At 51.8% G+C, this 26,344-nt stretch overlaps 10 protein-coding genes across 10 annotated transcripts; 3 read left to right on the top strand and 7 right to left on the bottom strand.

The window, feature by feature from the left end:
- Nucleotides 1-1,102: 1,102 nt before the first annotated feature.
- N7443_002710 (uncharacterized protein) lies at nt 1,103-2,469 on the bottom strand (the record flags this gene model as incomplete). Its single annotated transcript, XM_056882766.1, has 2 exons — nt 1,103-2,342; nt 2,402-2,469. 2 exons carry the CDS (start codon nt 2,467-2,469, stop codon nt 1,103-1,105), a joined length of 1,308 nt encoding a protein of 435 aa, XP_056744607.1.
- Nucleotides 2,470-5,082: 2,613 nt separating this feature from the next.
- Nucleotides 5,083-7,364, bottom strand: N7443_002711 (VHS domain protein; the record flags this gene model as incomplete). The annotated part of the gene is made up of 7 exons (XM_056882767.1): nt 5,083-5,283; nt 5,336-5,895; nt 5,950-6,610; nt 6,664-6,957; nt 7,020-7,095; nt 7,151-7,238; nt 7,298-7,364. The coding sequence occupies 7 exons, from the start codon at nt 7,362-7,364 to the stop codon at nt 5,083-5,085; spliced, it is 1,947 nt and encodes a 648-aa protein (XP_056744608.1).
- Nucleotides 7,365-7,613: 249 nt separating this feature from the next.
- On the top strand, nt 7,614-8,843 carry N7443_002712 (ribosome biogenesis TSR3 family protein; the record flags this gene model as incomplete). Its single annotated transcript, XM_056882768.1, has 2 exons — nt 7,614-8,043; nt 8,107-8,843. The coding sequence occupies 2 exons, from the start codon at nt 7,614-7,616 to the stop codon at nt 8,841-8,843; spliced, it is 1,167 nt and encodes a 388-aa protein (XP_056744609.1).
- Nucleotides 8,844-10,909: 2,066 nt separating this feature from the next.
- N7443_002713 (phosphatidate phosphatase App1 family protein) lies at nt 10,910-12,109 on the top strand (the record flags this gene model as incomplete). Its single annotated transcript, XM_056882769.1, has 1 exon — nt 10,910-12,109. One exon carries the CDS (start codon nt 10,910-10,912, stop codon nt 12,107-12,109), a length of 1,200 nt encoding a protein of 399 aa, XP_056744610.1.
- Nucleotides 12,110-12,251: 142 nt separating this feature from the next.
- Nucleotides 12,252-13,853, bottom strand: N7443_002714 (uncharacterized protein; the record flags this gene model as incomplete). Its single annotated transcript, XM_056882770.1, has 1 exon — nt 12,252-13,853. The coding sequence occupies one exon, from the start codon at nt 13,851-13,853 to the stop codon at nt 12,252-12,254; it is 1,602 nt and encodes a 533-aa protein (XP_056744611.1).
- Nucleotides 13,854-14,895: 1,042 nt separating this feature from the next.
- On the bottom strand, nt 14,896-16,181 carry N7443_002715 (GOLPH3/VPS74 family protein; the record flags this gene model as incomplete). Its single annotated transcript, XM_056882771.1, has 4 exons — nt 14,896-14,946; nt 15,001-15,494; nt 15,567-15,813; nt 15,912-16,181. The coding sequence occupies 4 exons, from the start codon at nt 16,179-16,181 to the stop codon at nt 14,896-14,898; spliced, it is 1,062 nt and encodes a 353-aa protein (XP_056744612.1).
- Nucleotides 16,182-17,084: 903 nt separating this feature from the next.
- Nucleotides 17,085-17,886, bottom strand: acpA (acyl carrier protein; the record flags this gene model as incomplete). The annotated part of the gene is made up of 6 exons (XM_056882772.1): nt 17,085-17,092; nt 17,146-17,184; nt 17,253-17,301; nt 17,371-17,451; nt 17,560-17,577; nt 17,662-17,886. 6 exons carry the CDS (start codon nt 17,884-17,886, stop codon nt 17,085-17,087), a joined length of 420 nt encoding a protein of 139 aa, XP_056744613.1.
- A 301-nt stretch (nt 17,887-18,187) lies between these two features.
- On the top strand, nt 18,188-19,001 carry N7443_002717 (NuoI/complex I 23 kDa subunit family protein; the record flags this gene model as incomplete). Its single annotated transcript, XM_056882773.1, has 3 exons — nt 18,188-18,450; nt 18,542-18,807; nt 18,871-19,001. The coding sequence occupies 3 exons, from the start codon at nt 18,188-18,190 to the stop codon at nt 18,999-19,001; spliced, it is 660 nt and encodes a 219-aa protein (XP_056744614.1).
- Nucleotides 19,002-19,793: 792 nt separating this feature from the next.
- N7443_002718 (putative 60S ribosome biogenesis protein Rrp14) lies at nt 19,794-21,538 on the bottom strand (the record flags this gene model as incomplete). Its single annotated transcript, XM_056882774.1, has 3 exons — nt 19,794-21,275; nt 21,391-21,474; nt 21,524-21,538. The coding sequence occupies 3 exons, from the start codon at nt 21,536-21,538 to the stop codon at nt 19,794-19,796; spliced, it is 1,581 nt and encodes a 526-aa protein (XP_056744615.1).
- Nucleotides 21,539-22,215: 677 nt separating this feature from the next.
- N7443_002719 (uncharacterized protein) lies at nt 22,216-24,154 on the bottom strand (the record flags this gene model as incomplete). The annotated part of the gene is made up of 5 exons (XM_056882775.1): nt 22,216-23,050; nt 23,123-23,263; nt 23,328-23,678; nt 23,739-23,836; nt 23,894-24,154. The coding sequence occupies 5 exons, from the start codon at nt 24,152-24,154 to the stop codon at nt 22,216-22,218; spliced, it is 1,686 nt and encodes a 561-aa protein (XP_056744616.1).
- Between the last annotated feature and the right edge of the window lie 2,190 nt (nt 24,155-26,344).

Consider the following 26,344-nt stretch of genomic DNA (forward strand, 5'->3'; position numbering starts at 1 on the left):
GGAGCGCCTCATTCCCAACTGCAAGGCACCCCGGGATATATGCAGCTCTGACCTCACCCCTAGCGCCATCCAATCTTCAGCGTCAGAGTTATTCCCCGATAATGTCGAATACGAGCGGCTACCCGTCGCTGAATATGCCCAACTGGGGAAAGTATTCCGTGGCCACCCAGATGATAAACGCCAACAAATGAGGGGTTTAGCAACGAGTCCACTCATTGGTGGTCGATCAGCCGAGCTGGGGCCACAAAAGTACCTGCCATCCAGATTCTGCATGGCCTAAGCCGCTTGAGCTCACATCAGAGTGGCTTATGTCTGATGTCAGGAGTGGAGAATTGGATTTCATTTGCGATCATCATTTTCTCTCTCTCTCTCTCTCTCTCTCTCTTGCTCTTCTATCTGTATGGGTAGGTGAACTAATAGGTATGTGAACTCCGCTATGGTTGGTGCGTGCTTTGTGTGTGTGTGTGTGTGTGTGTGTGTGTGACACGAGTTGAGTTCTGGGTTGGTACCAGCTCATGCAAAGTGGAGTAATGATCGGAGCTATAAGTCTGGACCGGAGAGCTTCTGTGACTTTAGCCTGTAGCTGGCACGGCCCGTAGACTTGATAGGACTGGGATGCGCTTGGGTGGGTAGAGGTCAAGGGAGGGATTTTCAGGTTGGCCGGAATAGGAAGTGATTGTTTGCGGCCCGATGCAACGATGGCCTGTGCGGGGACCTGAAAAAAACCCTTTCTCTAAGTAACTAGTCTGGTCTGGTCTGGTCTTGGATTGTGATTTGCAGTTTGATTGGTATTTCGTCTCTCGTGGCTGTGGAAAGTACATAGCAGCAACATGGAGCTTGAGATCCATGGTACATGGTACGTGGTTTGTACCCGGTCCCATCAGGAAAAAAAGCCGCCACGCCACGGTCATCCAGATCCCGCTGGTAAGATATTAAAGAAAGTTATAGATAAATCGGCATGAGAAGGAAAAGGTATGGTACAGGTAGCAATGTACAAAGCCAAAGCATCATATACAACAAAAACGGGATAGATTGTTCCCCGGGGGAATCAAGAAAGGGAAGAAGAGAAAGGATAGACGAAAAGCCAGAGAGAAATACGGGATCAGCAGGACACTGAACCATATTCATCAAGGTGGACGAAATCGTCGAACCCGTTGAAATCCCGCTCTTGCAGGGACGAGTTGCCCAGGCCCAGAGCAAACTGGCTGAACTCGTTAAAGTCCGCATCCAATTCCTCGTGGGAGACCATGATGCCGTCGCCTTCCGGCTTGTATGAGAGGTCTGCCTGAACAGTTCCAACAGCAGTGGGCGAGAGCGGTGTGTTGGGAGTAGGGCAGAAATCAGGTGTAGACTGAGTCGCGGCAGAGAACACCTCGACCTTGGGCGAGCTGTTTCCAGAGGGAACCATCTGCGCCAGGTGTGTACCCTGCGTGAGCAGATTAAGGCGGTGGATATTGTTGCTTGGCTGCGACTTTCCACGCGAGTGGCCGCCGCCACTGGGACCGGAAATGGATGCGGCGGGAGCGGGCTGAGGAGCGATGTGTTGCACGGGGAGTTCCGGGGCAGAAGCAAGACGATCTCTGAACTGGCGCATCTGAACGGCGGCTGCGGCGTCCGCCGGCATTTGCGCCTGTTGCATCATCTGCTGCTGCCACATATGCACCGCGGTGGCATCGGTGGGTGTTTGGCTTGGGGTGGGGACTTGCTGTTGCATGGCCCAGGACGGCGTCATCTGGGTGGGCCAGTTGGGCCCCGGGGTCTGCCTCTGTGTGACATATGCCGGGATTTGCGCCGCTGGTGCGGAAGTCATCATGCCTGAGTAGGCGGATGAGGCATCTGAGCCATCGATGCATTGCATGTAAGACTGGGAGTTGTGGTCGAAGTTGGTCGCCGGTGACATAGCGTATGCCTCGGTGCCAGAGGTCATAGGGCTGCTCAATGAGCTTGTATCCATTCCCTGAGGGAAAGGAGTCCGCAGGTTGGACAGGTCCAAGCTCATCTTCCGGGAATTGCCGCCGTCAATGGAGGCGCGCGGGGCCATGCTGGAGCGACGACTGGCAATTGAAGAAGCCGAAGAGCTGCTGGCACGGGCTGCAAAGGCAGCGAGTAGATGGCGATGGAACTGCTCCTCAATCTGCATATTTTGGGCTTGCAACATGCGAATTCGCTTCTCTTGATATCGCTCGTCAACTTCCTCATACATGGCTTCCTTCTCGACGATATCCTTGGTGATATGGAAGGCCTTGCCGGTACGCTTCTTATGAAGCATAGAAGCCCGATTGGCAGATTCTAGCCGCGCATCCAAGCTGCGGTCCTTGCGGCGCGAAGCCGCAATAAAGGCTCTGTACGGGTGGGTTAGTATATTCTGGTAACGCCACCTGAAGGGGAAAGAAGGACCTACCTCTCTTGATTCTCCTCCCGCGAGCGGGGGACAGGGGAGATGTCCTGATCTAAATCTGGAGATCCCATAATTGATAACGTGTACTCTACGGTAAGAGCATAGATGATAGTCCAGAGCCAGCAGAGGGGGAGGAGAGGGGCATACTAAATACCCACCGAGATAGACTTTCAGCCGGAGGGGGTAAAAAGCTGTCAGGCCGCAGTCGAAGCTTGGAGAGCAGATCCATGGGTCCATCAGCGATCGTAGTTTGGACGCCGCGAAAAGTCTCGTTCGGGGTCGGACCATGGTACCAGGGCCTGTTCTGCTGCGGGCCCAATGCACGGCGAGTCCGTTCGATAGCGCCACCCAATACGAGCGGCCTTACGGTGCAGTGCCGCAGACCGCAGCCTGCCTCCTCTGGTACATACCGGGACTTTGGGACTATGGGACTTTGAGCGGGGAGCGGAAATCTCATCCAGGGTATGAATACTGTTCTGCACCACAGGCCTAGAACCCTGTATCATCGGTGGAGACGCTGCTCCCCCGCGATGCGACTACAGATCCGCTTCCTAACGCGGGATTGCTTCATCTTCTTCCTTTTGACTTGTTCCCTGCTATACCTTGCCTATGGTTCCTTTTTTTTTTTTTCTCACTGTCACACCACACGTGACGGCACACTGCAGAGTTTTTCTGTAACTGTAGCCATCGCGTTCCTGCAGCCCGGAGGAGGGGGGGGGGGGGGGGGTTTCTTGCCGATCCTCAACGGCGATCGGCCCCGATATGAGTTCATATCGATTCCTTTTTCCCCCTATACCACCTAGCACCTAGTGTCCCGACTAGCCCTACAATCCCGATTGCCGAGCCCTCATCCCCCAATCGGGAGGTAAGAAAGTTCCCCTAGGGGCGAAAGTGGGATGGTGGGATGGTCAGCAACAATTTCCGACCCAGATCCATAGGATCGTATTCTTGAAGAGTAATCAATTATACTCCTACGGGCCTCAAAGGTCCTCTTGGGACCCTCCTAGTTTAGCCTAGAGCCTCTTGGAGCACCGCAGCCTAGGATACGGAATCATCCACCGGACTCAGATAGAGACATTATGATTGGGCAGATATAACACCAGATAGAGAGGATTCAGCCGTTGCGTCGAAACTGCAGGATCTAGATGCGCCTTGCACAACCCCATCAGATGTGTCCGCCACGCCCCCCCCCCTTCTCCCATGGCTATCCGCGGGATGTTCTCTTCGTCCTTGGGTTCGCCACCCCTTGTGCCTACAGGTCTAGACGCCTTATCGTCTTATCGCCTTATCATCCGGCCGAATCTAAGCCGGTTGGAGGATGTCGGGGTCGGGGTCGGGGCCGGGGCTGGGGTCTCGCCACTGGCACCGTTGAGGCAGGTAGGTAGGCGCTTTTTCACATGAAGAAGTATAGAGATTGTATGTTGTACTTTGGACTTGTTTTGTTTTTTTTTGCTTTTGGGCATGTACGAGCCCCGGGGATTTACAGAAAGAACGTGCGAATGGTACCTTTGCTCGCAAGCTTGAACTCTATAGAATAATCCCGGTCAAAGTTAAGTGAGCTGACACTACGTTAAGTGGAGAACCTCGGTAGATCACCCTCTCCATCGACGATTATTCCTATCCCAACGGGAATTGAACGAAAAAAAAAAGCTTGAACATATCATAACCTAATGATGGATGTCACAAGAATCAAATCTATATCTACATCATCAATACCCCAACAACGCCACTCCGAACTCCAAACGACCCCGGGTCTCGCCTGCGGAGATTCATCGGCGCTACCATTTCCGTGGCACTTTGAACGGCACCAGCCACATCTCCACCGGAGCCAGATTTAGTTCTGCAAGAACAGGAAGTTCACAGGAGCCTGAGTAAGGCCTGAGTGGAAATAGTTGGAGGTGGCCCAGAGTTGCAACGATGGATAACGTGCAAGGCCCCGGAGATGCTCCGACCAGGCTTGCGCCAGTTCGTCCCTTTCTCCCATCTTCCATCTCCCTGCCGAAGGAGAAATCCCCGCCGAAGGAGGATCCCGATAGATGCCGGATCGGCGTGATCGACACCATACCCTGCTAGTAACGGTATGATGTACCAACAGTGTTCCTGCAAAGTTCGCAGTTCCGCGGGATCTGCTCGGGCCTGTTCGGTCCCTTGTGCACGTTTTATGGTGTTACGTTGCCCTGATAGAGCTGATGGATCTTAAGCTCATCGGTTCGGGCGGACGGATCGACTACCATTGCCAAATAGGGTAATAACCTAAGAGTAGTAGTAATTTATGCGGCTCATCTGGCAATGGAATCAGATATCGGCAGAGGCATTCGCACATGGAATTCGAGTTGGATTGCAGATATGAATCGATGTATCGAAGCAATGCAGTTTCAGGTTCACGATGAGATCTTTATAAACAGAAGGAACGCTAAGTTTTCAAAGCACAACATAGAGGGAGGCGAGTCTTCATGTAGACTTGAAAGGGGAATCAGAAACTACGGAGTCCCAAGGACCTGGTCCCTTGACTCGTAGCCAAATCATTCAACTCAAAAATGGCCTTTCGGCAGGCCGGTAAACGGGGCGGGGCCTGGAGACGCATGTCATGCCACTTATCTTGGCATTGTCTCACTTGAACCGAGCCGCAGAGAAGCATGTTCGCGCGTTCACGCAAAGCTGTCGCAAATCCTCAGGCAAGACCCTTAGGCGATTCCCAGGGGTGGTACCATGCCCTGTTCCTCGCGGGCCTCGGCTCCAAGCTTGTAGGACACCTTGAACCGAATTTTCACCGAGTTGCCCTTGCCCAAGTCAATGCCGTCCAGGGCCATATCCTGATGCACACCGTTCTGCTGCTGCGGAGCGATGTCTCGTCCTGATTGTGGACGGAGCTGCAGGGTGTATGACTAGAGATTGGTCAGCAAGTTATGCTCCTGTATGTAGGCTGAGTCACATTACCTTTTCTACAGCAACCTGGAAGTGTAAATCACTGATCGACTGGCTAGTCATGTTGGAAAAGACGGCCTGAATATAGATTTGGCGGGATGCAGTCTGCACCCGACGAGCGGCAAAGTCAACGCGCAACTGCGAGTTCAATACCTGAAATTTGTTCATCATGGGCAGGGCATTGCTTTGAGGGAGCGATGATGCAAAGTTCCAATCGTCATCCTCAGCGGCGGGTGCCTTTCCAGCAGCCTGCTGCGGAGTGGCCGTGTCGCCCATCAGGTCCAACAAGGACGATGAGGCTGCTGCGGATTGGGCTTGGAAGGGACTGCCTCCAGGTCGGGGACTAGCAGACATCAGTGATGCAAATGGATCCGCTGGCTGCGGCGGGGTGGCCGTGGTGCGGGCCTGAGGCGATGCTCCCGGCACGGGCGTGGAAGACTGAGAAGCAGGACGAGACGTATTGAAGGATGCAAGGATATCGTAATTGGGCTTGAATCCCGCGGCAGCCTGTTGGGCAGGCTGAGGGGATGCCGCAAGCGGAGACGGCCCTGAAGAGACTGGAGGGAAGCCCACTAAAGTTGTGTTAGCAATGACATGGGCTGTTTGCTCGTTCAGCGGGGACTTACTACTAGAGCCGCCCAGCGAGATCCCGCCGCCAGAAGCAGGTTCCTGGTTGCCAAGAGAGAGCCCGAGCAAGTCATCCTCCAAGGCATTTCCACCTTGCGCCGATGCCTCACCGTTACCGTTGGGGCTCGGCTCCTCGGGGTCGAAGTCGATCAACGAAAGCTCATTGTTGGCATTCGTGGAAACTCCAGTCGTCGTACCCAATGTACCCTTGGGAATTCTAGACGCCGCATCCAGGTCGCCCTTCTTGACAAGCTTGTACCGCTCAATGGTGCGGTGTATGCTATCATTGATCTCGAGTAGTTTGTGGACAGCTTCAGGATCATCCGACTCTTCCTCGCACATCTTCTGAATCTTCGGGTGGGCGCTTTGAAGGGCGGCAGCGAGTTCCTCGAAGACATCGCCTTCAGGCATGCCCGCGCCAGGCTGCTGACTCTGCAACATTTCCTCCAGAATCTTAGCTTTCTGTTGTACTTTGGACACTTCTTCCGCCGCCTTTGCCCGGTAGTCGGTCTTGTGTCGGTTGTCGAAGCCCGCCATAACCTTCATGAGCCGGTTGGCTTCCTGCAGATCAGCGGGAGTGCCTCTTCGAATCAACTCCTGCAGCTTTGCAGACTGCGCCTCCTTCTCTTCCTCCTCCATTTCTTCTGCCGAGCGCAGGTTCTAGGGTATAGTCAGTATCTGGCGAAGACCAATGCCTGGGCCCGAAAACCTACGTCACTGGGGTTGAGAACAGCCGCATCCTCACGGCGGACCTCCGGGAACGCGTAGCCCTTGTAGAGTAGCAATCGGTGCATATCACGAATGTATCCCAGATCCTCCTTATAGCGCGATGTTTGGCAAATGGTCTGCCGCCACTCTTCGATCGACTCCAAAATGCGGTGCTGGACTCGCGAAGCTCGCATGGGCGGCCGCTCGGGGAAACGACGAACCAATTCATTCAGAAATTCTTTGGTGCTGATTTGAAGTTGGAAGGGGTATCCGCAATTCTTGACGCAAATGTCGAGGAGCTATATTCAGGGTGGTCAGTTATCCCCGCGCCAGGCTGTCATCTGCGATTGCATAAACATACCGCCAACGCCAATAACGCGACATTCTGGTTACGAGAATTGATCAGATGGACGATCTCGACGGCTGCTTCTCGAGGACTACGAGGACAGATTGTTAGAATTGCGCGCGGGGTGTCTCGGCAGTCCGACTCACGCATTGCCTTTCTTGGAGTTGATTAGGTCCGCGACTTCGAGGTTCAAGGCCAGGTTCGGTTCGTAGTTCTGGGGATCGCATGCATTTCCTAAGGGCAAGAGAAGTCAGCAAACAATATCTGGAAGCTTAATGAGGGGGCAAGCTCACGGATGGCCCGCTGCAGCGGTGATAGTCCCGGCTCAGCATAGGTACCGAAGCGGTCCCTAGCCGCCATGCGTGCGGAAGCAGCCTCCAGGATGGCGGTTGAAGGAAAGGGGGGGATGAAGTTGCGATATAGAAGAAAGGGGAGTGGGGTTGTTTGGGGTTCGATGTTCGCGGAAGAGGAGGCACCGCCCCAAGTGTTCACTTCCTTTTGGAGAGCGGAGTCCCGCACGTGTGCTTGGCCACCTTTTTTTTTTTCCCCCTCTTTAATCTTCCAGCCTCACCATTCAAGTCCAGGTGTCTGTAATTGTATACAGACGCTATGGTCCGTCACAAGAAAGACAATTTCTCTCGAGGAGGAAAGAAGTTCTCCGCCCCCCGCCCGCGACCGGTGCCCCGCGGTGACGACGAAGATGCTGCAAGCTCGCCGCGGCCGGCCTTCAAGGCTGCCTGCTGGGACATGGGACACTGTGATCCCAAGAGATGTTCGGGAAAGCGTTTGATGAGGCTGGGTTTAATGCGAGAGCTACATATCGGCCAGCGATTCCCAGGCGTTATCGTCTCGTATGCAAATCCTTCATTTGTCGCATTCATTTTACTAAAAGATCAACTCAGACCTAATGCGAAGAAAGTCGTCTCTCCCGCCGACAAGGAACTTATGGAACAATATGGCGCCGCAGTGGTGGAGTGCTCCTGGGTCCGAGTCAAGGAAGTACCTTGGTCGCGGATTGGCGGCAAATGCGAACGACTGCGTATGTGCTTAGTGTGAAGGACTAATTCGCATGGACTTCTGACTGACGTTCACATATCTACAGTGCCTTACCTCATTGCGGCTAATACGGTTAACTACGGCAAGCCATGGCGATTGAACTGTGTCGAAGCCCTGGCCGCCTGCTTCTGTATCTGCGGACACGAAGAATGGGCACGGGAAGTCCTCAAGAACTTCAGATATGGAGAAGCATTCCTCGAGATCAACTCCGAACTTCTTCAGCGGTACGCCGCCTGTGCGACAGAAGAGGATGTGAAGAGGACAGAGGAGGAGTGGCTCGCCAAGATCGAACAAGAGTATGAAGACAGCCGCGCCGAGGGAACTAATGATATCTGGACGACTGGAAACACCAACCGTTTGCCCGCCAAGAAAGGCTCCGATGACGAGGACGATGACGAAGATGATGAATCCGGAGAAGAAGATAGCGAGGAGGACGAAGAAGATGAAGTCGACAGAGACCCATTCGCGATCTCCGATGACTCGGAGGATGAGGACCAGATGGCAGAGATTCGGCAGAAGATTCTTAACTCCAAGGCTTTCCAAAATCCATCGGTCGAAGAAAAGCAACAGCCCGAGAAGATCGAAAGACCGGAGCCTACATATGTTGACTCGGATGCCGAGTCTGGGTCGGCTGGAAGCGAGGACGAGGACTTTGACAACATTATCAACGCGACTACGGTGACGGACCGTACCGGTATCAAGGATGTCCAGCGGCGACGGGGACAGGAGGCTGTGACTGCTTCATTCTCGAGGACGGAGATCTCTGCTCCGAAAAGATGGTGAATGTGATGTGATGTCTGGAATGGCAATCGAAACGGATTCGCTGTATTTCAAAAAAATGTTTTACGACTTGGCATATATGAACTCATGCATTATTAAGATTAATGACCTCATGATTAAACACAGCTGGTCCCTGATAAATCAGGACCTGCTTTGGGCTGCAGAGGAGTTCTCATCCATGATAGCACCCACTTGGGATGACATAGCCTGGGCCCGCCAGGACGTAGAGACATTTCAAGCTTGAAGAGCTCCATAGCAAACCGCTATTCAGTATCACCCATGAAGCCAATATGGGTGATTTGGAGAAGTCCAGAGCAAATTGGGCATCTTCATGATAGCACTTGGAGCGCAGATTTGCCTGGTCCTTTAAGTGAAGTATACGCAGCCCCAAACCGCGTGGTTCTGCCTGGGCATCTTTTCTTAAAAGTACTTGAGAATGGTGATTTTTGTCAAGTGAACCTTCTATTCAAAGGCTTCTTGCCCCTCCACGTAATTGTTGTCTATCGCATACTGAGTGGCATCTGGATTTTTGCCTCTGGCATCGTGGACAGTCCAATTCACAACGGGTTGGACGTGCGTGTGTCAACGAGTGGGCAGTGGATTGGAGGACCAGTGGGTTCGGATCATTGTAACTGGGAAGCACGGGCTTCTGCCTGCGTCGTGGCCCGGGAGCCGGTTTTCGCCAAGAAGGATGGAAGTATTTGGATTGTAAGAGAGAGAGATCGCTTGGATACTCGGATTGTAGAGGGTAAATATTCGGAGGCATTGGAGTATCGTAGGGTTGAGATACACAGATCAGAAAAATCAATTATTTTATCTCAAAGAGATACAGGCTGAGTACCTGCTTTCATGGTGTATATATAGTCGTCCAAAAAGGGATAGGTCTCAAATTACCCTGCATTAAAAACGGCGAGGCTCCTTCAAGGCTACGGATGTAAGGACGGGCGCACTCGTGGCCTGGATTGGATAGGGTTGAGCTAAAGCAAGGTAAAAATCCATATACTGACACTCTTCACATAAATGATTCAAAACGAATCGGCCCTTTTGAATAGCGTCACTCAGTAAAGGAGAACTCTTATCAAGGACTGGTTTCCCTCCCTGTGCACCTGATCACAATCCCTTCATAGTGGTGTATCAAGGCCTTGCCAATGAGGACTCCCGTAATAAAGGAAGTCACCGAGATCAACCTCGGAACTAACTCGTAAATACTCCAAACTTACTTCATTTGAAGATTCAAGAGGTGGAAAGTGATGAACGTGATCGGGTCTTTATATCTATGGAGCATCACGTGCCAGTCTCTGGGCCTCACGAGGACATTTCGAATGCTGCGCCAATAAATTAGGAGGATCATACATCGTGGCTTCTATGTTAAAAGATTATCACTTTTCATGTTGTTAGCGCTCCAAGGTGGCAGACGTGTAAGACCCGTGAATGCCTAATCGACACCTGCCAGAACATGCACGTGTGGGGTTACCGCTACATATACACCCCCTTTACGCTCTGAGTCGTTGACCCATATCCATCAGGGACAAGTCGGATATTTACGTAGAAAGACTGATTTACAGGGCAAGGCGCATGTCTATTGCCTATTCCGTGTCATTCATACAGCCTTAGCTCATGCAGGGCACAAGCGCCATGACGCCATGACGCGGGCACGGGTTGAGCCTCAGCTCGGTTCGCCTGACTTCATCTAATGATGGCATCACCCGCAGGCTGTGCCCCCCCTCGTTCAATATTCACTGTTCTAGTGGGTGACGTTGGGCGAAATGCGCATTCGACCAGGTGGGCCGTGTAGGTGACGCTAAAGGCGATCGTCCCGCCTTATATGATCACCGTCGCTTCCCCTGATGAATTGCTGCAAACTTTCTTCGGGCATATGGTAACGCTGGCGGGGAAATATTACTCATCGATCTTCAAAGCTCCTTCCTCGACTTGATAGGTCCGAATTCTCCTCCTCATCAGAAGTCGGGTCGAAGACAGTAAACAGTTTTCCAAATCTGGACCGGTTCCGCTATGGCGCATCCACCGGCCAACAGCTCTGCATCCCCTGAAAAAAGGGTGACAATGAAATGGCAGAACCAGCTCAACGGCCATCTGTACCAGAGAGGCGTGGCTCAGGTTTCTTGAACTTCTTCTCGTCTATTCTAGCCTCCAAGAACCCACTGCCTCATGCGGCAGACCCAAGCAAGAATACCGTCTGGCTGTTGGACAACACGGCCTATCTATCGATCAACGATGATTCAGACGGCAATGGGCAGCAGTCATGGAAAGCCGAAGTTGTCGCATGTATTTTCCAGACCGAGGGCCGTAAAGATGTCGGTAAATGGGTCGCTGCGATCGCCGATTATATTGGCCTGGATGGGGAGGTCGGCCTCGATGACCATGGCGCCACCATGGCGCATGCGATAATTGAAAAGCGCGTACAGCCATTTCTCGACCATGTCTCTCTTTCTTGCACCGCCAGAATCGACATGAAGGTTGATGGATTAGCCCAGTCCCACTCCCTGGGACCTTCTGACCGCAACGGCATCATCAGCCAGATTGTTGACCTGGGTGGATCTGATGTCCACGATGGCGCCGTCATACGTTCGTCAGCTCATAGCTTCAACGACCAGCCCGCGGCAACAGGAGAAACACGCTTCGCCGCACCAGAAGGCTGGCTTGTTGTCTCGGACATTGACGACACGATCAAGCGCACCATGACGATGGAGCCCACCGGCATTCTTCGTACCACCTTCGCCGAGGAACCTGTGCCGATCAAAGACATGCCAGAGTTCTATCGTCATATACATTTTGAGTTAGACCCAACCTGGTTCTATCTTTCGGCATCCCCCTACAACCTCTATCCATTCCTGCACCAGTTCCTCCATGAGTACTACTGCCCTGGCACAATCGTACTGCGCGACTACTCCTGGATGGATATTAGCGGGCTCATTAAGTCTTTCACGGAGAAGACGCAAGAGTACAAGGTAGACCGGATGGAAAAGATTCAAAGCTGGTTCCCACGTCGTCGAGTTCTGTGCATCGGCGATTCTACTCAGAAGGATCCTGAGGCATACGCAGAGATGTATCATCGATACCCCGGGTGGATCCATGCCATCATTATTCGGAAGGTGACAGATGTATCTCACATGGAGGAGAAGAACAAACCCGAGAGGTTTGAAGCGGCATTTAAGGATATACCCCCCGAAGCTTGGACTGTCTTTGAGGACACCCAGGAGCTCTATGCCTTTGTCGATGGATTGGGCATGGAAGACCAGGCACTTTAATATCCAAACTATTTACTAGTCCATAGTTTTTTTCTACTCGTGAACATTCGTGAACATAGTACCAACAATTTTTGCACATTATACAATTTATACTCCCACTTTCCACTCACCCCCCTCTCTTCCCAATTGATTAACTAGTGTTTTAAGGATTAACCCTCACAACAGCCATCCCACCCCGTCGACTCCCAGCAAGACCCGCAGCCCCGGCCTCAAGCAATTTCGCCGCATTAACCAAATCGACAACCTGCTCCTCCCTCCCCCGAACCCTGTTCTCCTCTACAAGCTCCACAATCTTCTCCAAAGCCTTAGAATCCGGATTCACAGGCACAAACCTACTCTTCAACCCCCTCTTCCTCCTCCCCAGCAAATCCTGTTCATCACCACCCTCGCCCTCCCGCGCCGGACCCGCATCAACAGCCGTGAGAACAGCCCCATGATCCTTGGCAACACAATGAGCCTGTCGAAACACCTCACCACCCGTACAATCAAGCACAATATCAACAGGGTCCCACTTCATTCGACGGAATTCAGGCCCGATGGCACATTCATTCTCAGCCGGGAGGTGCGGGATCACAATGACCCCGTCGACATCCCAACATCCGCGGACGATCCGTTCTTCAGCCGGTGAACATGTCACACAGACCCATGGCCGTATACCCGGGAAGAGCTTGTCTGATCGAAGCATTTGTACGGCGAGACGACCTACCTCGCTATCGCGCGCGTTCGTGACGAGTACACGGGCAGGACCGGCTTTCTTTCCTGAAAAGAGAGAGCTGCTCCGGCTAATGAATCCGCCACGTTCTGTTGCGAGTAGGCTCCCTTTTCGCGGTTCAATACCATCGGCAATACTTGTATTGTCCTTCCCATTGCGGTTGCCGCTGAAGAGTCCGTGAAGCTGGGTGATTGAATTGCGGAGTCCCAGGGGACTACTGCTACCATTTGAGTTTGAGAAGCCGCGTTTGTTCAGGTGCTCGTTGATGCTGGCTATCGAGTTTCGGAAGGCGTTTCGACCGTTGGTGCTGCTGTTGCTGTTGCCGCTGCCGGCTGTGCTGCCACTTGCGGCTGCCATTCCCATTGCGGCTTCGTTTGCGTTCCAGGGTTCGGGATTGTTTTGTTGGTTGTTGTTACCATTGGAATTGATAAATCTGCTCTCATTCGGTGGTGCGCCGGGGTCTAAGCCGCCGTAGTGGAATAGGGCCTGCCATGCTGTGAGGGCGGGGAGGGCAATGGCTGCTGCTTCGTAGGTGCTGATGTTGCGGGGCTTTAGGGCTAGCTCATTCTCTATGGCGATGGCATAGTCTGCTGCGCCACCATCGCGGGTGTAGCTCAGGACACCGAAGACCTGGTCGCCGATCTTGAAGCGCGGGCCATTCACAGAATTGTGATCTACTGTTGGTGTAGTGATGACTGTGCCGCAAATACTATGGAGAGGGATCTTTGGCGCCGTCGTGTGCGGGTTCAGGTCATTGGCTAGACGAAGCTCGTCCTGGCAGAATGCTGCTGTTCGGATTTTCAGTAGGTATTGCTGCGGTGACGGACGCGGTGTCTGGAACTCAGTATCCAAGGTCAGGATTGATATGGGCTCTGCTTCTGAAGCTTTGGCCCTGGGGCTTATGTTTGAAGTCCCGGACCCGGCTCTGCTTGTATCATCTGGTGATACTTCTCCTGTGGGCGAGTTGGAAATCGGAGCCACATGGTAATATAGCGCTCGCATTGATACCGGAACGAATGTTTGTTCATTCATTGTTGTGGACCGTGGCTTCCCTGGCTTTCTTGATTTGCTTCTCTGTGACTTGACTACAGGAGACTTGATTGAAGGGGACCTAATCGCTGGCGTTTTGGCCGTCGGTGGTTGATCCGGGGGGACACTTGACGAGGAATCGGTTCTGGTATATAAGTCCGCCCTGTTCATTGCGTGACTCGTTGGATCAGACATAGCTGACAACGAAGATCCTAATTGGACAGCCATGCTGAGATGAATTGAATTGGCCCTTTCTTCCTATCTGGAGAATGTATGCAGTTGAAAAAGATGAAATGAACTTGCCATCGCCATTATGTATAGATCACGGTGATGCCCTAATGTTGACGTATGGCTGTACTTAGGTCAGCATTGCCACAAATCGTAGAACGAGTGTAATCACTCTTATCCATGACAGAATAGAGCCGATATGCATATCGCGAGTATGCTACTGGTAGTTTGATCGAGTCCACAGGCGATGGTGCCGAGAGACGTTGAGTGCCGAGGGAGTGTCTTCCATGTAGGTGCCGATTGCGTCGTTCTAGAAACCATATGTTGGGACCAATTGGTATTGTAGATTACTGAATTGAAAATGTCATTTATCTCTGTAACCACTGATAAGTTTTTGCTCAGCCCATTCCCCGAAAATGACATTGATTCAGATCAGCCAGAAAGGCAGCAGAGGCACCCGCGTACGAAGCCATCATTTCAAAGATGGGAAACCTTGCGAGGTTTCCCCATTCGCATAATCAGCGAGTAAGCAGTAGAGAGAAAAGAGAAAAGAGAAAAGAAAAAGAAAACCTCGAAGCACGAAAGGTAATGGCATAAGATATCCCCGTACAAGAATGGATTTTGACGCGAGTGCAATATCAAAGACGCTCTGCCCAATAAGTTCCCAACCCACATGATGACAAACTACATGAGTGAACAGATATCAAATCGAGTTCTTCATGCTCCTTCAGAGCAAGAGCAAAACGGAAGTAGAGAAAGGAAGGTGGAGGAGAAGCAGAAAAAGGACAATGTATTAGAATCAACACGGTACATCCGCTTAAAGTAAAGAATCAAGTCTGGTGAAAACGCTCAAGCATGCGGCGACAATCTAGTCAGATAGTCAGTAAGCGTTCCAAGTTGTAGATAAGATGAAAGGACATACCTCCAACTGGAGCTCTCGGTCCTTGTTCTTGTTGGCCTCGTCATTGATGGCCTGGGCCAGGTTGGCTCCAATCGCCTGTGACCCACCTGCCCGCCGAGCAAACGGATATTGCGAGTACTCTGCCAGTAGCTCATCCACCTGAGCAAATGCTCTCTCACGGGCTTCGTGGCTCATCGTGACTAGCGCATTCTCCAATACGTTCGCCGCATATGCAGCGCAGACCATCGTCACGGTGCGTAGGTAGCGGAATTCGGAGTCTTCGGGAAGCCACGGGCTGGGAGGGATGATCACGGTGCGGTTGCTGCAGATGTTACGCACGCGACGGTGCAGGTCGTCCTTGGCGCCGCCGTCGGCGACAGGGTGAGTTGCCATATCGAAGAGGAGGAAGTTTCGTTTTTCGGTTCGCAGGATACCCTTGTCCACCAGACCTTTGGCCAGTCGCTCACGCACTTGTTTCAATTGGTATCCGATTTTCATCAAATTCCATGTCTCGCCTGTAGAGTGAAAGACACGGGTCAGCCTGGGTCACACAATATCCATTCCTGATCACTGGGGGGTAGCCGTACCGCTCATCAAATCAATCCAGGAGTTCACGCTCATCTTCTCGCTCGATTTCATCATCTTTAGCGCCTCGTCCAGCAAGACTTCCCCGGTCAATGTGTCGTCGATGACTTCGATCACGCGGTCGGCCAGGGGAAAGCGTCGTCGCGAGGAATCCTTCTGCATACTAATGCGACCGCGGAGCGCAAGTTCGATAACGATACACCCGCGCAGGGCGTAGGAAATGTTCTCATTCCAGAAGGACAGGTAGCCCTGCGAAGATTCCCAAAATGTCAGCCACTCGAGTCTGGTCGGAGTACAGACACCCCATAGGCAGTCTAGCCATGCCCTCTTCATCCTCTGCAACTCACCTGCTTATCCTTCAATCCCAACAACAGTACCTCTTCCATCAAGGTGAGCTTGGGTTGCTTGCTCCGCTCTTCGGTTTCACTGAGGTCGCGGGGGTCGAATGCGATCTTGTGGCCGTTCTCTCCAGCGGTGAACGAGGTCTCCGGACCACGATTGTCCATGGCGGAGTTGTTTCTCGAGACAGGCGACGAGACTCGGCTGTCATCTTGTTCTTCTGGGCCAGTAGCTCGACCGCCGCCTCGTCGGCGTGTCAAGCCCCCGGCTGAGGCCATGAGGATAAAGGTAGCGGTGGGGTAGGAGAGAAGGTGAGAGAGTAGGAGGCTTAGAGACCGGGAATATCTCTTTAGTCAAAGCCGATCTGCGTGCCGGTCGCAAGGGGCATTAATTGTCCGTGTTGGTTGGTGAAAGGTGACCGCGTAGACCGAAAGTCTCCCGCTACCGTTGCCGCTTTCTGAAGTGGGACTCGGCGTCAGGGGAAACCAGGGACCGAGTGGATTGACGAGATAAGTTAATCTATCAATTCAAGACTTCTTCCACGAAGAGGAGTGAAAAAGACGGATGAGGTCCTAGGGAATGGTCGGGTCGAAGTTAGTTCCGCCTGGCGAGGTGGCTGTTTTGCTGTGCGCCCGCAACCAAGATGATTGAATCTGTCCAGTCCACGTATACTTCCCAACGAAGATTATCTCTGATCCCAGCATTTGAACTAATTTAATTGTCTGCCGTTATATTGCATTTTCCTGCATCAACCCGCGTACGGTTTTGCCTTTGATCGCTGCTTAGATGCTGGCCGCCCCCACGAGCCTCAACTCTGTCATCCTGATTACTTCTAGCCATTGCACCCATTGCAGATGCCTACAGTATCGAAACAAGTCCCGGTCACTGTAGACCGAATGAGTCTCGAAAAGATGGATATCGACAGATAACAAATGTAGAGAGGAGAAACAGCGGTAGTCCGCTATCCACGTTCTGCTTCAAAACTGCATTCAAGATGATATACACGATATAGAGGGATCAAGAGGAAATAAAACCACTGGCATGGATTTCAGCATACAGAGCAGCGCCCGAGGCCACGGCGATACACGTTCTCGAGCGAACTCCGTGGCTGACGCCAATATCCCGAACCTTTTCTATCCAACTCCCAACCAACCGGTCTCCGGGATTTTCGATTAAGATATTTAGTGAGCTGCACTCGAGTTAGTGTCTAGGTCGTATTGATTGCAGGAAGTGTAAACATACCATCGGGCTGAGCCAGGATGTACTCGACAGCCTTCTCAACTGTTCGCACAATACACATTAGCTGCAGTCCAGTGAAGAACCTTCACGCAAACGCGCTTCAAACTTACCACTGTGGATCTGGTCGGCCTCCTTGTCGGGGATCTCAAGGCTGAACTCCTGTGGGCGAAATTGTAAGATTTTGCTCTGCGGTTATCTTTTCCCGAGGAAAAGGATTGGGGCGCATACCTCCTCAATGGCCATCACCACCTCGACGGTGTCCAAGCTGTCAAGACCGAGGTCGTTCGAGAAGTGAGAGGCGCCGTTGATCTAATGGTCGACATGTGTTAACAATAGAAATTGGGTTGATGGCCCCATCGAAAGCTCAGAGCTAACAGCCGAGGACCGGCGGGTATTGTCGCGTCATCGAAAACTAACCTTGCTGGCGTCGGAAACCTACATGAATAGTGTTAGAGAAGTTTCAATCGTATGTGGGAAACTGATGATGGTAGAAAATGTCCGGATAACAGCCTGACGCACCTTGTCGAAGTTCTTGAGCAGGTTGACTATCCGGCCCTCAACCTCCTCCTTGTTCAGACCGGCAGGCGCGGAGTAGGCACGAATGGACTGAGAGACGAAGACAGGAGTGAATTGAGGGACGCGAGCAGCAATGGGGGAGCTGCGGATCTGGAAGGAAGCCGGAGTCTTGACGGCGACACGGGGGGCGGAAGCCCTCAAGGAGCGGGCGATGGCGGAGCGGAACATATTGAAATCGAAGATCGAAAGCGCGACGGCTACTCTCAAAGAGAGAATAAAAACGGGAGGTATGGGAGGAAAGAAGGTGGCTTCAAAAAGAGATGGGGGAAGAGGGAGAAGAGGAAGAAGGACGGGAAGTTGATGCTCCTACGCAAAATCCTGCCCGGCAGCCAATCAGATCCCGACAGAAGGGAATGACCTAAGCCAGAAACTGCAAACCACTCAACTTCACGTTAGCGACCTCCTCCTACTCTGTCAATTGTCTCCTCTTCCACCCTTCCTCTCTTCTCTTCCATCTCCTCTCCCAACCATGGCTACCGCCAGATCGGTCGCGCGGCTGGTCGCCAACCGCCGCTCCCCCTTCATGCCCATCGGCTCATTGGCAAACTTCTCTCTCTCTGCGTCCCGCGCAGCCACCCCAGCGGGACCCCCTCATCCCAGCTTCCGTCTGCCCGCGCCCAAGCGCTGGGACCAAGGCTCCGAGTCCTCCATCGACAAGGCCTCCAAGTACTTCCTCATGGCCGAGCTGTTCCGCGGCATGTACGTCGTGCTGGAGCAGTACTTCCGCCCACCGTAAGTCCACCTGGCTGTCGACATGGACATCACAACGACTCGACCTCAATTGGCTGCAGATGATCTAACCCAACATCTCTCCTTGCTACAGGTACACAATCTTCTACCCCTTCGAGAAGGGTCCCATCTCTCCCCGTTTCCGCGGTGAGCACGCTCTGCGTCGCTATCCCACCGGCGAGGAGCGTTGCATTGCCTGCAAGCTCTGCGAGGCCATCTGCCCGGCCCAGGCTATCACCATCGAGGCGGAAGAGCGTGTGGACGGAAGCCGCCGGACGACCCGTTACGATATCGACATGACCAAGTGCATTTACTGCGGTTACTGTCAGGAGAGCTGTCCCGTGGATGCTATCGTCGAGAGTGAGTTTCTAAGATCAATTGTGTGGGACATGGGCTGGAAGCTAACCTTATTTCTTCTCACAGCCTCCAACGCCGAGTACGCCACCGAGACCCGCGAGGAGCTCCTTTACAACAAGGAGAAGCTGCTCGCCAACGGCGACAAGTGGGAGCCCGAAATTGCCGCGGCTGCCCGCGCCGATGCTCCTTACCGATAAACGCTCATTCTTACTTCGGTGGTGCATGGAGAAGCGAATTAAGGATTTGGCCTCGTGAGGAGACACGGGCCTATACCAAGTGCGCCTACGGGTTGCACGAAAATCTAGAAAGGGCTTATGATGCCCTCGCCCCAACACATATTGTACATAAACCCCCCTCGAACTTGTGTTATCACTTTGTACTAGTCGATTCCCAAAGTTTTCGTTTCGATGAGACTCGGCTTCTTTGTCTTTTATATTCCCTATGTCTGGAATCTAGCAGGTTTTCTGTTTCATTACAGCTTAAATCAAAATTAAAATTAAAAAAAAAAAAACATCATACATAACACAAGAATTAATTGTGAGCTTGGATGGATGTTCATGCCAAGTTCTTTCTCGACTAAGGTTGTGCACGACTCGGTTTCAATGGCCTCGGCATCGCCTTCAGGCTTCCAAGTTTAGATCTAGCTCTACTAAACACCTGGAACCTGGAACGAAACACTTTGGAACAGGATGATATTTTATTCACAAAATGAAGATAGATCGCTACCCATGCTGACGTACATACAAGACATAACAGACGACATATGCCGCTGAAACAGCGCAAACACCAAACACCTGAATCCCCGGATGGATATTTCCCAGTTCGATGTCTTTAAAACACTTTTCTTTTTGTGGGTCGTGGGTGAGTTCCAGCTTCGTGGGAGAAGGATATAAGCATGGATCACGGAGAAAAAGAGAATATGCAGACGAGATGAGACAAGAGGTAAGGTAAGATAAAAGAAAAGGTGAAAGCCAGCCTCTGTGAAGTCTTTATTTCTTCTTGCCGCCAGTCTTGGGCTTGAAGCTTCCCTCAAAGCCAGGTCTGGCCGCCTTTTTCTTGCCACCTCCTGAAGGCTTCTTGCTCTTGTTGCCCTTGTTACCCTTATCATCGCGACGCTTGCGAAGGTTCTCTTCACGCTTGTTTGCGCGTTGGTCCTTCATGCGAGAGACGGTGTCAAGGCGGTCCTTCCATTCACGCTCGGACTTCTTCTTCGCTGTCTCCTTGCGCTTGAGGGCCTTCTTCAGAAGAGAGGTGTCGTCACGGACGCGCTCACCGTGAGCACGCTTCTTGGCGTTCAACCAGCGGTCCTTCTCTTCGAGCTCGGCACGCTTCTCGGGGTCCATGCTGGCGAGACGGGCCTTCTTGGCCTCGACAATCTTGAGCTGGGCAGCAGCATCGGTGGCGCCGTGCTTCTGCGGTGCGTCACGGACACTTGAAAGGCTGGCATCAGTGTGCTGACCATCGGCAAAGACAACACGGCCGAAAGAGAAGTTGTTGCTGGAAGAACCAACCGACTCGGCAGGGGAGCGAGGCGAGGCCAGGAGAGATCCCGAGCCGCCGGGGGAGAAGCGGCGGGTCATGGCTTCATCCTTCTCACGCTGCTCCTCGTCCTTGGCCTTTTGGCGCAACTCCTTCTTGTGTGTTTTCCGTTGCTCGGCTTTTTGCCGACGAGCTTCGATCAACTCTTGGCGGTTACGCGCAGGCTTGCCGTTAAGGCCATCAGCCTGACGTTTCGCACGAAGTTCATCAAGACGCTTTTGCAGGCGCTGCTTGAGATCTTCTGGCGTGGCCTTGAGAGCTTTGGGCTCGGAGGACTTGGCATCTGTGGCGGAGGGAGGGACAATGGAGGATATGGAGGAGCTGCCTGACTGAGGATTCGAAGCATCAGGAGAGTTACGAGTGGAAGAGGCGGAGGAGGGGTCTTCGGGCTGGTCGTGGAATTCGACGGAGAATCCTTCCTCGGGAACGCCTTCGACATCGTCATCGTCCTCGTCGTCAGAATCTTCTTTAGGTTCAGCAGCAGTGCCGTTCGCCTTGGGAGCAGGCTTCTCAGAAGTCTCGGCAACGGTCTCCGTCTGCTTCTCATTTTGAGTCTTGTCCTTCCTGGCGGTGTCCTTGGCCTTCTTCTTTTCCTTTTGGGCGAGCTTTTTCTTCTCCTTCTTCTCTTCCTTCAATTTTTTGCGAGCCTCCGCTTCCTCCGACTTCTTGTTCTTGGTGGCGGCATCCGACTTTTCCTCGTCTTGTTGCTTTTGCTTCTTGGTCTTCTCGCCTCGGGTCAGTCCCTCTCTGGGATTTTCCGAGCCGAGTTCTCCGTCGGACGAATCGGACTCAAGGGTACCGTCCTCTCGCTTGCGCTTGCGAGCATTCTCATCCATCACTTCTTTGGCGGTCTTGCCAGACTCGGGGTCCAGCTTTGCACGCTTAGCCTCGCGGGCTTGCTCTTTGGTCTGTTTTTTCCGTTGCCATTGATCCTGCATGGCCAGAGGGTAATTAGACCTGAAATTTCAAAATGGGGATACGCAAGAAAGCAGAAAAGGCCAGAATGAAGAGAAGGGTCGGTCAGGCAGAGCTGAGGAGCGCACGTACACTGTTGTCGTCGCCATAGTAGTATTTGGCGGGGATCAAGGAAAGCAGACCGTCGAATGATTGCGCATGGCTGCGCAGCCGCTCCTGATTCCAGTCAGTATCGACTTGAGAGATCCAAGGCACTGTTACATACCTCGATATCGTCCATGCTCTCGTTGTGAAAGCCAGACTGCGTATGGATAGCGAGAAAATAGCCGCTACGAAAAATTTGGGGGTGAGGAAATCTTGGCGTTCTCCGCTCGGCTTTTTCACCGCCCGCGCACAATAATTTCAGTGCCTCAGGTGGCCCGTGCATTCATTCTATACAGCCGTGGTCTTCTTGAGGATAGAACTTGTTTGAACTCCTTAGAAAGTGAACATTACCAGATCATAGACCTTATCTAGAGCATGATCAACCATACGGCCTAAAAATTCACCAATATCTGCTCTAGGGGTTCTTCCATAATAAATAATCCCTGATACGTCGATCGTCACTCAGTGGATACCTGCAAGCTTGGGTGGGTATGTGCTCAATAGTTTCAAAAAGGCGTTGAAGATGGATATAACTTCTTCTTCCAACCTAGCATATGCTCAACGATCAACGTCTACCTAGTCTAGTCTGAACTAAAGACCACAGACTGTTCTGGGCAGCAACAACGACCTCTGAACCTTGGGATAAATATCCCCGAGCCACAAAGCTGACGGGTAGAACAACAAGTACTATTACCGAAGTGTTTCGAATCATTTCGAACCTTGCCCACCTTAGCTCTGACGTGATTACTACCCATGACTGACTTGTGATGCCACCAGTAACAGGAAATGGCGACGTGTACGGAATGCTTGCAATCATAATCTTTCGACTGCTGCAAGACGATTAGCACCAGTTGTCTCAGCAAGGTTGGCAAGTTCCATCTCATCCATTTGTATGCGATCCTCTTCACCCCATCCCTCACGATCATCCTTTACCAGTCTAACAAACCCGACATCCAGTATGAGAGCCAGAACACTAATTGCAACACCAAAGAAGAGTGCCGATCGGTAGCCCAAGATCTGGCTTCCCGAACTCTTGGTAATTTGAACTTCGATAGTGGAGGCGAATCCCAAACCGAGACTGTTCCCATAGAGATTTAACGTGCCAATGATAGAGCCCGCAATACCTTGCTGGTGCCGGCGAACAGAGTTACTGGCAATGATTTGTCCAGCGGTATATACCAAGTCAGGACAGAAAGCAAAGAGCACAACAGATGGGAAAATCTGGGCCCAGTAGCTTTGATGTAGTGGAACAGTCGCCATCAGTGCATTGGATGCCAGGATCGTGCAAGTCCCAATGGCCAGAATCCACTGTGCTGATACACGAGGAACCAGCCAAGCAGCAAGACAAGCGGCCGCCGTGGCGCAAATGACGAATGGAGTCCAACCAACAGCAAATTGAAGGGGGGTCCACTTCCAAACCTCTTGCAGCCACAGGACTTGGTACCATATCAGAGTACCAACTGCCATGTAGTTGAGAAGAACAACCACTATAACAACGAGGAAGCATGGTGCTTTGAAAATCTCGAGCGGCATGATTGGGTAGGCAGTATATCGTTTCTCCCAAACAAGGAATGCACCGAAGAGAATGATGGATAGAAGTAGGAGGGCAATCTCATAGGGTGTTTGCCATCCGACACTAGGGGCTTGACTGCATTCATCATGACCAAGTTAGCTTGTTTCACACCATGTTAGCATAGATGTGGGATGCAACCACACTCACTTCCAGACAAAATTAAAGAGGACCAGTGAGCTAACACCTAGAGCAGAACCCACAACGTCAATTTTACCATGCTGATCAACTGGAGTCTCGCGGGAGCTCAGTGCCCAGATAGCGAGGGATGTGACGACACCGAGACCAGCACTAAGACAGGCGAGTAATTAGCATGGCAGAGCGCCCGAACTTGAAATTTAGAGGCCCGACTAACATAAACACAAAGAACCACTTCCATTCTGTCGTCTCCATGAATGCACCGAGGAACAATGCCCCGAAATAACCACCTATGGGTGCAGATGCAGCAAAGAAACCCAGACTGAGGTTCCGCACACGACCGGGAGGGTTGGTACTTGAGATCATGGCTACTGCATTTGGCATGATGAAAGCACCCCCTAAGCCTCCGAGAGCTCGCATTACGATGAAAGCAAAGAAGGCGTGGTTGCAAAAGGCACTGGCTAGTGTGGTAATGCTTAGCCATGCACCGCCCGCAAGCAGAAGCTCTCGGTGTCCATAGACGTCTCCTAGTCGACCACTGATAAGAACCAATGTACCTTGAGTCAATCTCCATAGCGTTAGTACTATGCTCTCTTGTCATCCAAACAGCGAATCGATGGAATCTTACGGATAACTTGCTGCAATCCAAGAGGCGTATGTCTTCTTGACCCCCATGGACTGACTCAGTCGCCTACCTCCAGCAATGCCGGCAAAGTTGACAGTCATCTGGCGAAGTCGAATTCAGCCTTCGAATTGCCAGGGAATGGGGACCTCATGGCTTACCTGGACAAGATTTGCTGACACGAGCAACGTAGTGATTGCAATTCTGCGCGACTTTGTGATCTTTGATGATGGAAGTTGTTCGAAAACGAGTTGACCTGCCGGAGGAGTAGGCGACACCTGAGGCGAGCCATCTCTTGATGCTGGAGCTGGTCTCTCAGCAGGCGTTGTTGGAAACGACTGCTCAGGTGAAGGTAGAGCGACGGGGCGTGAGAAGAAAGAATCATCGGACTTCACACCTTGTTCAAATTTCATTGTAGCCATGATGCGGAATAAGAGGTCTCCCCAGATGAAAAGAGAAGAGGTGCAGGTCTGCAAGAGCTGGGCGATCGCGGGGAAGTACTTGAGTACCTAGGGAGGTATCTGAACAGATTTAAATCCCAATTAATGTGCAGGTGACTCACTGCATGTGCATAGCTTCACCGCGCGGGATATGAACTCTGTTTTAGCTGACTTGATGAACATAGAGGTACTGTGGCGGGACTTCGATGAATGTAGTCATCTGGCCGCCGAATCAATGGAGGCTAGTAGGCATAGTCTTAATCTGTTGAAAATGTAGCGCGTTAGAGTGGAAGGCTAGGAGCATGAACAACTGTATGCTTAACCTTCCCATAATGCGCAATTTACGGAGAACCCCCACCCCCATACAAATGTACACTCAATCCTACGGCAGTGGTGCATTTCTAATCGTAGAGACCGCCACAGTGTGGGGGTCCGTGACTAGCCCCCTCCAGCACCTCTCGCGGCGATCCTTCCTCATGAAATAATGAGCCATTTAATCGACATCTGTGACGAGGATGATCATGGGCGAATGATAGTCGAGGAATCAAAGGTTCTAAAGAAGGGCTTGGGGCAGCTTGTGGTGGGCTACCGAAGGGGTGGTACTTGGCGAATGAAACGCCAGCAGCCGCATGTTCTAGAGCAGGCAAGACTGGCGTTTGAGATCTCATTCGACTGGGTAGAATAACTGGCCAAACGGTTCACGCCCAGGTGAAAGTATGCAGATAGTTGAATATCATCCCCAGCCCAGTCACACAGCTAATCGTGAAATGCAGGTATCTGAAGCAGCGTTCGCGGATCAGTCTCGGAATGTAAGTATTTATTGCTAGCCAGACAATCCTCCCAACATTTATCAATATCTCAGGTGCTACTATTATGACCCTCCTGGACATTACCCTGGATTGCTGCTGGTTCAATGACCAGAATGCGATCCATATAATGCTAAACTGTACGGTGCATCCCATCGGCCACTCTCTGTTGATATTTGGTCACAGCTTCGGCGAAGCTGATAAGAATAGTATAGTAAGTCTGGGCCTGTGGACTGCCCAGAGCAATATCTGCCAGAACTATCCATGCGTTCTAGAAGGAGTCCTTAATGTCCTTTCGCGGCTCGCCTGCAAACGTGGAAACCCCGAGAACTAGTAATGCCCCGAATCACCACACTCTGATGCCTATACTTGTTAATATTTGTTCTCAATCAAATGCTTATGCCAAAGGTTAAGACTCACACTATTAGACAGAAATTCCCCAAAGTGAAGTTGACTCCGTTGGCTTTGATGCACATGTCAACCATAGTAATGGCTGAACTCACGCAAACCTGTGTGATATCCAACCCCTTGGCTTTCTTGCTCCTCGCCTTGTCTTCAAGGGTCTCGCACAGACCAAAGAAGCCAAACTCCAATCATGCCTCTTCCAAATGCCCGACCGGTCAAGCTTTCTCATAGCATGACCATTCATGCACCCCTTTCTTGACATGGATTTGGCCCGGGAATGTTAATGATCCGATCCTCTGTCAGCCCTGATCAGCGGAATTGGGAAAAGAAACTGGACGCGGAGCCGCTCCAAAAGTGGGTTGAAGAGGGCTTTGTCACTGTCGAGATAGAGGTGTCGGAGAATCTTCAATCAATCGAAAATGGCCTGTGTCAGGCCTTGGCCGCACTGAGCAGGCATGAGAAATGCAACGAAAAGTCCTGTTACGGTCTGATAGGTGAGAATGATCCACTGAGAGCAAACCGCATGAGGTGCTTTACTAACATGCCAATCTAGTCTATTCACCATCTTTAGCCCCAGATTTGACACCAGCCATCAATAACATAAACGAAATCAAAGCTATCGTCTCATATGGCGCTTTACTTGAGCGAAGCCAAAAGCCGCACCTGTACTATCTAGCAGAATCTGGGACCAAATCCACTGATAATGAAAACGTCTACCGATATCCAAATGTAACATCTACATCATTCATTCTTCCTACACACAAAGATTTCTCGTCATCTGCGGCAACAGTTGCACATACCCGGTGAGGATTGATGGCGTGGTCGATGAATTTATTATGAGCTTTACGCACGACAGAATGGTCGACTGGCGGTGAGTTCCCCATCATCACCACGAGGAATGGAAAGAAATGATGAATCTCTGACTCGTTTTCTGGCATTGTAGCATCTCTGGAATCCCGCC

Source organism: Penicillium atrosanguineum (assembly GCF_028827265.1).
Source record: "Penicillium atrosanguineum strain IBT 20685 chromosome Unknown utg000002l_segment0_segment0, whole genome shotgun sequence".
NCBI lineage: Eukaryota > Fungi > Ascomycota > Eurotiomycetes > Eurotiales > Aspergillaceae > Penicillium > Penicillium atrosanguineum.